Genomic DNA, 9276 nt, shown 5'->3' with positions numbered 1-9276 from the left:
TAACATTTCTCCAGACCAAATGACTCGAGTCTTTTTTTTGAAAAAATGAAATACGTGAAATAAAAAATTTTACAATCAATAAATATTGAATGTAGGCTGTTGCCGCTATTTCCCTAGTTATCTCAGTCTAACGATAGGTAACATGGTTGTCCTGCTATATCAGTTTGGGCACCTTATTAATAGCTTACGGAACGTAAAATGTGTACGTTTTAACTCCCTTTTTTCGAAAGAGTGGAACATTTAGAGTTACTGTGCCAAAACATTCTGAGTTACACATCAACAATTTCAAACTGTACGATGCAATTGTAAGTTGCCAGTTGGCAACACTGCGCTTGCTAAATCTCGAAATATAAAAGAAAAGCTTCCTAAGTAAATGCTTTATTGTTTTTTATTATGCACTAATTATTAAAAAAAAATTAATTTAAAAAAATTCAACATCTGTTATGGTTAAACGCATAGTAATTTTGTAGCCACTTTCAAAAGTTTCAGATGCAAAGTGCTCGCCTGCAAAATAAAAGCATAATATGATGTGTAAAAAGATATATCTATATGTAAGCAACATTATGTGTTTATGATTATGCTTGCGAAAACGCATAAATGTGTATACGATAATACGTATTATCTATCAACATAATATATATGCGTGGAATTTCTCAAAGTTTACATACATATTAAGCTTAATGTACAGAGAAACACAAATATGGCCAAGAAGTAAGCTCAGCTTTAGCTACGAAGCTGCGTATGATTAACATTTACTTTAGAGTATTCCACAACAAGATGAGGGACAAATATAATGAAATGCCCAACTTATCTATCATTCATGAGAGACCAATTGCTTAATTTCAAAACCTCCTGAACTCTGTCAACTGTCAAGATTAAGGAGGTATTCACGTATAGCATTGGAACTACTGGAATGGCCAATTTGAAGTTTTACCAAAAATAAATTTGAACAGATGGATTTGTTTCCAACTGCAAGTTTCTTTCTTCTTTATTGGCGTAGACACCGTTTCCGCGATTATAGCCGAATTTGCAATATCGCGCTAGACATTCTTCCTTTACGCTGTTTGGAGCCAATTGGAGATTCCAAGTGTGGCCAGGTTCTTAGTCACCTGGTCTTTCTAACAGAGTGGAGATTTTCTTTTTCCTTCTTTTCGGACTTCTTGATCTAGCCAGCGTAGTCGTTGTCTCTTAATTCGCTGATCTGTGTCAATGTTGCCATATATCTCGTACAACTCACTATTCCATCGAGTGCGGTATTCACGAAAACTTGTAACGCGGACTCATCAGAAGTTGGCAAGAGTTATTATGCGTTGGATTTCAAGGCTGACGTTGTTGGCTGCGTTAATGCAAGGGCAACAGTGACGTGGGAGGCGCCCGACTTTGAGGCGCCCTCACTCTGCAATAAGTGGGACAGCCATTTAACTTCAAGTTATCTTGAAAGATCACGTGTTATAAATTGATACACAGAGTATGGAAGAAAAACTGTTTGTGATAAAATAAGATTTATTAGCGAGTCCAAAGTTCATCTGAAGCCGCACACTGGATGTGCTCCATATTCGACTTCATATTCACTATTAGAAAAGGAATCTATCATAGAGGCTATATCAGTATTTTTACGCAATTCTTTCTACGCTAAATTTAAAATCTAACATCGACATCACTTAGAAAATTAAAATATTTTAAGTTAATACTTGTTCTCATATGTTGAAGTTCAAGCAATCCGTTTAGTACAGATATGTAGAAAATAAAAATTAATTGATTTCTTCCCATCGGAACTTGATTCATTTTAAAATTTTAATTTATTTGCGTGCATGTTTGTCGCCCAACCACAAAAATGTATTAAGTTCTTGAATTTTTGTCGACCTTATTTGCATATGACTCTAAAATCACCACAAAATACAATATAAATGCACATATATGTACATATGTATATAAGGATGCCCCAGAAAACTTATATATCGGATTTATGCGTTTAAATACACTACTTATGGTACTTGCTACTATTGACATAAGAAACTTTGAATGTTTATAATTTTAAAATTCTTAATTCATTTCTCAAAATCTATGTCCTCCCCCTCAAAATAATCGCCCGTGTCCCAAGACACTTGTGCGTTTTCCCTAATCCAGTTGTTAAAGTCAATTTCGAATAGCCTTCAATGCCTCACCTCGTAGCGATTCACGTTTAATGTCTTCAATTTACTCAAAACGACTTCCACGGAGTGGTCGTTTTAGCTTGCTGAACAGCCAGAAGTCACACGTAGCTAAATCAGGTGATTACCGAGGTCGCGCCACGACATTGGTTAAAAATATGGCGAAACACACGAATGATCAATGAACCTTGACTTTTGACCTGCTTTGAGGTGTTTTTTAGTCTTCGGGTCACCTTTGCCACGATATTCGGCGGATTGATCATTTGTTTCCGGGTCGTAAGCATAGATTCACTTATAGACATATCGTTAATAAGTTTCCTGCTTGTCGGAAAGCATTGTTCCACAGGCGTTAATGCAACACTGTTATTCAAGAAATTGAGTGATTTTGGCACCAATCATGCTTTCACTATTTTAGGCCCAAATGATCTTACAGAATGGTTTTCACTAATGAATAATTTGTACCAATTAAAAACACTTTCTCCTAACAAACAATCATCGCCGAATACACTTTATGTAAACTGAATGCACTTTTATTTAAAAACTAATAATTATTAAAAAATTTCGACGAATTGACGCAAACGACAAATAATGCACGAATACAAATCTGAAATGGTCTAAGTTTTTTTTCTTGAAATCTGGTGGATTGTTGAAGTAATGTTCGTCTGTTTTCTAATATAGGACGGTTTCAAAATCGATTACATGTATTATGTGAAAAGAGACTGTTCTGAACGAAAACGTCTATAAAGTTCACAGCAGGTTTTTAAGTGAAAATTGCATGAATTGACCATAAAATTGCCAACGCATTCACAGCACCTGTCAAAGATAGCCATTACTGATTTTGTGTCATCCTGAAAACTCAAAAGAATAGCCGCTGGAAATAAATCATCTGTATTGAGGTGCACTCTAAGTCTAAAGGTAAACTTTTTGTGGTATGGTCGAATTTAGATTTATTTCGTTCAGTCCTTTATGTCATTTGTCTGTCACTTGGGTTATACGAGAAGTTAACTCAACCCTCAAAAGACCTTTGCATTCAACCACTCACTAGCGGTTTTGTCATTTGTTGTATTTGTCATCTTTTTTGCATAAATATTAGTTGCTATGTATGTATATACGTTTTCGGACATTACACTTTTATTCTCGGAAACAACTCGGTGGCAGTGCAATGTGCAGGCGTTCAGAGCGGATGCTTTTACAATTCGTGCAGCACTCACTGATGGACTGTGTCCATACCATTTTCTCCTACTGTTTTGTTAACTCTTCTAGCAATTATTTTATAGCACACGTACACTTCTTATCCATAGTATGTGAGTATTATTGTTTGGTGACTCTTCTCCCTAGTATTTACTCGCTTTATTAGCAATAGTTGTCTGTTCGAGTCTAAATATACGTGTGTCTATTTGTGTGTGCTGCTGTCACATGTGTGATTGCGGTTAAAACATGGCTGACAAGATATTAATTAAACATCCGTTGTAGTTTATGTTTCTAGAGCTAACTACTTCATATAAAAAAGAATATTTTGTTCACCTAATTTAAGTTAGTTGAAAATCGAATTTTAAAATTCTAATTATTTGTAATTGAGTTTAAATGACTTTCTTTTTACTTACTTGGTACAATGATCGTATAATTTTTCGTCCAGTAATTTATAGACTTTGGATACGCCTCTGACTGACACTCAAGTGCTATGTTTTGGCCGGTGGCAGCACCGACTAGCTGATTTTGTATCCAAACCATTGGCGGAACTGTAAGAAAGTAAAAATATAAAAAATAAAAAGTTTTCCGTACAAAAACTTGATTCCCATCGATCAGCTTATATGGACGCTGCGTGCTATAGTATCGGTCCACTAATAAAAAATAATTTGTGGGGCAGAAAAGATGTGTGTGAAATTTCAGGTCGATAACTTAAGAGTCTAAGAAACTGAAGAACAATTCTGCGTATATACAGACAGACAGATAGGGCTAAATCGACTATGGTTGGGGTTGATCATTTATTTATATAATTTGTAGGGTCTCCGATGATTTCCAATAGGTGTTGCAAGTAACATCAGTATGGGTGCCAGATCTTAGATGTTTTTTGTCCAAAGCGGTTCACAAAAAGTGCATTAAACTCTTTGCCTTCAGTAAGACTAGCTTTTCACTAGTTTTGTGGCTTCTAACTAGTCTATTTCCTCTTGGTGTTCACACGGTAAGGCTGAGAATCTTAGTGTACGCCGACTGTAGAATTTTTTGAAAAAAAAGGCAGCAACATCCAAACATTTTATCCTTAATTGTCCCGCCGGTGCGAGATCAAAGCTTAGACACCTGGTGGCTCGCACATTCAGACATCTCTATAAACTGATGTGGAAAAATATAACACCTAAAAAGCTTTCTATTAGCGACAAGGCGCTCTGTCAGCTCATAAGATTTGATAACGGGAGCTTTTTTTATGGGTTTCGTTGCCCCTACAATTTATCGTTTTGCCTTTCAGAATACTATGTTTGCGAGTTTATCTTTAGCTACTGATAGTTCTAAACATTTTAAGGCAAGCCATTTGTTGCCACACCAATGTTTTTAAACCATAATTGAGACTTCCAAATTTCTACAAGCAAATCATTTAGCTTTTATAGGAGTACAACAGTTCTCAAGCAATAAGTTGCATTATTATTGCGCGGCGTAAGGCCGACCGGAAGTTTGAAAATCCTTCATTAGAATATGGGAGGTAGGTGTAGTATTGACCCGATTTTATTTTTTAAAATTATTAAGAGAAGTAGATACTTTCTGAGTTTCAGTAAAATACCAAAAACAATATAAAAGTATAAATGTCAACCGGATGTTTGAAAATCCTGATATTAGTTATTTACTTCAAGAAAGCTCACATTTTTGCCGATATATGGAATTTATATTCAGCCGATAATTCAAAAACCTGACCTTTACCTGACTCAACCCCCTTTTTACTCTAAGATCTAAGGATTTCAAACTGCCTAGTCATCCTGATCATTATTGCACTGAAGCAATTATACACTTCACAAATGCGAAAGATTCTTTACAACAACATGATTTCGATCGAGCAGTTTGCATGGCAGCTACATATATGTATTACAGACGACATAGCTAAATTTACTCAGCTCGTCATGCTGATCATTTATATATTCTTGACCTTTCCTTAAACAAGTTTAGAAGTAAATTTAATTTAGTAGATATACTTACAGTGCACAACCAACAGTACACGCTTGCTGACCGTTGGAGGTATGCCATTCGAGGCGATGCATAAATATGCTCCCATATTAAGGCGTTGTACTTTAGTGATCGTCAGGTAGGAGCCATTGTAGGCGATGACTGGAAAGACAGAAGAAAACAATAGGCATTTCGAAAACATAATATAAATTATTTTTATTAAATGAAAATTTATAGAATACCAGTAATTAGTGAGATTTTGTAGAGATGGACAATTTTAAGAATTATGTTGATTTGTTTATTATTTGAAATTTTAAAAATGTGAATATTCATTATAATTGTTAAGTAAGCGATATAACGGCTCTAACTAACTAAATTTCTTCTGTTATTTTTTTATTTGCTTGTACAACTTTTTCAGTATACATGGCGTATAAGTAGCTTCCGTAATATCTAAGAGGTGCATATGTGTGACATTTTGAAAACAAAAAAAAAAAAAAACAATTTGTTGCAAAAATCGATAGTGTATACTTAAAGAACAATATTTAAGTTTTAAATATATATATGAAATATTTTTGGAGTAATAGCTTTCTTAAGGTAGGTTCTCGATTAAATCAGCTCAATCAGTTTAGTATTAAATGCGTTTTTTCTCAAAATTAATTTTCTACCAGAAGTTAACCGCAAATTTAACTCTAAGGCGTTTTCCGATCTCTCTGCTTGTCGATCAAATTTCAAGCATCTTTTAAAAGTCTAGAATAAAGAAGGCTAAGCTTTACAGATAAATAACGACAATGCAGGCCGCCTGTAGATTGATGAATTTTGGGTAACTCTCAATGACCACCGGCCGTTCAACTCCTGGACGACTTTAGCTTTGAAATTGGATTTTGGGTAGTATTAACTCTATCGGAATTGGGTGAACAGTGAGCTGGTGGTTTTGGCATTCTGACACCTGAGTAAGATGGGATGGCACTCATCATAAATGGCTGATGGCTAATTGTCGCTGAAAGTATCGAAGGGTAGAGGGAAACAAATCTGGTGGACAAGTCCGAACGTTCTGCAGACGTTTATTCAACAAGCCCCTAGGACTTGTAATATTTTTGTCCAAGTTAAGAGAGGCAAAGAGGACCTCATGGAAAACTTCTGCGAAAAATCCACGGACGTTGAGCCCATCAGTTTATCCTCTTCTTACTAAAATCTGTGGAGAATCTGATGAACTGGTACATAAGGAAGCGCATTCCTAGGATTATCTATGAAGAGCGCAACAGGCTTATTGTAAAAATTGTGGATACTGAATACTGTAATGGCTTGAAGAAGCCTGTCGGAAGAAGTCCATACTGATCTGGACGGTCTTAGGGTTGCATCAAACCTCTAACACCTCATTCTCAGTTTTCTGTGCGACAGAGTGATCGAACGAAATGACGCATCGCACGCGCTCGAAGAAATGTGAGTTGGGGAATCCCACAAGGTGGAGTTATCTCTCAGCTTCTATGGATCCTGCCTGTCTTGTAACACATTGGACAGTCGAAAGTGATATTGCTTTCAACCCAAGTAAAGTCAAGATGGTTTTATATACTAGTAGACAGAAGATACCAGTGACACCGGTACCTTAAATGGGAGACATCCTTCTGAAACCGTCGGATACAGTGAAATACTTGGGGCTACTCCTGCATAGAAAGCTTTCATAGAAGCCGAATATCGAAAGGAGAACAAAAAAGGCATCGATAGACTTATACTGCTGCAGAGGAGCCATTGGCAAAGGTGCAGCCTCTCACCGAAAGTGGACTTCTGGCTCTACGGTACCATAGTCAAGTCCATTATGTTCTAAGGAGTCTTAATGCAGTCTCCTTCAGAGAAGTCTTGAACTTCATTAACAGTGAGTTCAATGTTAATCAAGGAGTGCCTAACCTCGCTAACAATAGCATATAGTGTATTTGTAAAAAGACTAGTATGGGAGCGGGTCGATGCTCTCGTATCCTCATGTGTTCTAATACTAGATAGCTGGGTTTCGCGGAAGTTTGACCAGCGCTGGGCTACCACCGGTATATGCGCTGTTGCAAAAGCATTTTGACCCAAGATCGATATCAAGTCACGCCTTCCTTCCTAACAGTCCTTCTTAACTGTCACGCCTTTTGAAGATCGAGACCTAAACATTAGGGAACGCATATCTTCAGACATCCAACCAAACTGACGGGAGTGGAAATTAAACGCCAGTAAAATTTGTATGGGCTACTAAGCGGTTTGCTTTTTACAAGTTCAAACACAAGAGCTTTTCTTTTCTATGGCTTCACAAAGGACTACAAATATCAGTCTATGTGCGATCTTTTATCAGCCGTCTAACCTAATCCAACCTAGAGGTAATTATTATATTAATTGCAAATACAAGTTAAGTATTTTACGGTTTCAATATGGATTTTTTTCCAAACGCGCAATTGATTTGATAAAAAAAGCAAAAATAATCACTAATTTGACATGAAATAAGTTTTTTCAATCCTTAGTTAAATTTAATAGTATGTACTCACTAGATGCATTTGAAATTGAATGTCAGCTGAAACTACCGAAATTTGTTTCAATATTCATAGAACTTTTTCAACTAAAATTAAAACTTCATTTGGTTTGCAAAGTGCAACACTAACAAAATGTACAGCGAATTTGCAATTGCAAATATGCAAGACCATTTCCACCAGATTGTGAATTGCCCTAATGCCATCCTTGGAAAATATACATCATAAATGTGCATACAATAAAAATGCAGTAATTTGCTAATGGCGTTCGGGGTTTTCATCTTCATAGATCTCCAAATAAAAAATAATTGAAATAATTTCATTATTACTCATGTCCCATTCAGTGGTGAAAAAATTACTCAGTTTTTACCATCACATGGTTTACATGCGGAAATCAATCAGCTTATCTAAAACAATTGTCCTAGAGAGATTTTAGATGTGCGCTTGTAATTACTGAGATAAACCTAGATGCATAGTTTCGAAATAAATAACTTCATGATTTGCTTTGTAATCAAATGACAAGCTGACACATATAATAATTGATTTGGATGCGCAATTTTTGTTGTCCGCAATTCCGTTTCAACAAAATTGATTCCAATGTGTTTAAATAGTTCTTTCTATTGTTTCAATAATTTCACTTTCAATTTTCTTTTTTTTTAAATCACAAAGGTATATACATATGTATTTCAAATATTATTTTCTGTTTTTGGTGTCGAAATCACTTTCATCAGGCTCTCAAATTAGTGGTTAATCCAACTAGGTATCACGCATCTGATGTCTACTTGAATTATGCAAAAATAGGATTTTATTTTATGTGCTGTATTTGGTAACTCTTCTCTATAAAAGGAAAAGTTAACCATTTCAGAATCACTGGAATATTTAACGATTCCTAACACAGGAAAATAAAATTGTAAATAATAGGTTAAGTAAAAGTAAATTCATAATTTTTACATTACTATATTGAGGAGTTATTTAGCATAGTTAGATTGATCTCATTTGGGTTATAAAAGGTGTGTTCGAAAGCAAACAGGACTTAAAAAACAACAGAATAAATGGTTTTTCGGCAAAATCAATTTATTTTATTCAAAATAGTCTTCTTCTGCGTCAATACAGCTTTTTGCACGGCCCAAAAGCATGTCGAACGAGTGTTTTATCTCGTTGGCCGGTATGGCCACCTGTATGCCGGTGCAAGCCTTTTGAATGGCTTCTAGGTCTGTATAACGCTTTCCTTTCATGGGCAAATACATTTTTCCGAAAAGAACGAAGTCGTACCGTGCCATATCAGATGAACACGGGGAGTGGTTAATGGTTAAAATGTGATTTTTTAGGCAAGTAATCGTTCTTCGAATGTTGGATTCTGAGCACTTTTAGGTCGTCAGTCAATATGTGCGGAACAAACCGTGTACACACCTTTCGTAAGCCCAAATGTTAGGTCAAAATGCGATAAATCGATATTTTGGAAATGTTCTATTTCATTT

General features: G+C 35.6%; 1 protein-coding gene across 1 annotated transcript; it reads right to left on the bottom strand.

Annotated features, from left to right (window-relative positions):
- Positions 1-421: 421 nt before the first annotated feature.
- Positions 422-5462, bottom strand: LOC120779352 (lachesin-like; the record flags this gene model as incomplete). Its single annotated transcript, XM_040111548.1, has 3 exons — positions 422-504; positions 3755-3889; positions 5334-5462. Coding segments are annotated over 3 exons (347 nt in total), but the record flags the coding sequence as incomplete, so codon positions are not given.
- Between the last annotated feature and the right edge of the window lie 3814 nt (positions 5463-9276).

This window comes from Bactrocera tryoni, unplaced genomic scaffold, assembly GCF_016617805.1.
Source record: "Bactrocera tryoni isolate S06 unplaced genomic scaffold, CSIRO_BtryS06_freeze2 ctg7180000206642_QRY, whole genome shotgun sequence".
NCBI classification, from domain to species: Eukaryota; Metazoa; Arthropoda; class Insecta; order Diptera; family Tephritidae; genus Bactrocera; species Bactrocera tryoni.
The sequence above is the reverse complement of the archived record's forward strand: the minus strand, read 5'-3'. Positions and strand labels throughout refer to the sequence as shown.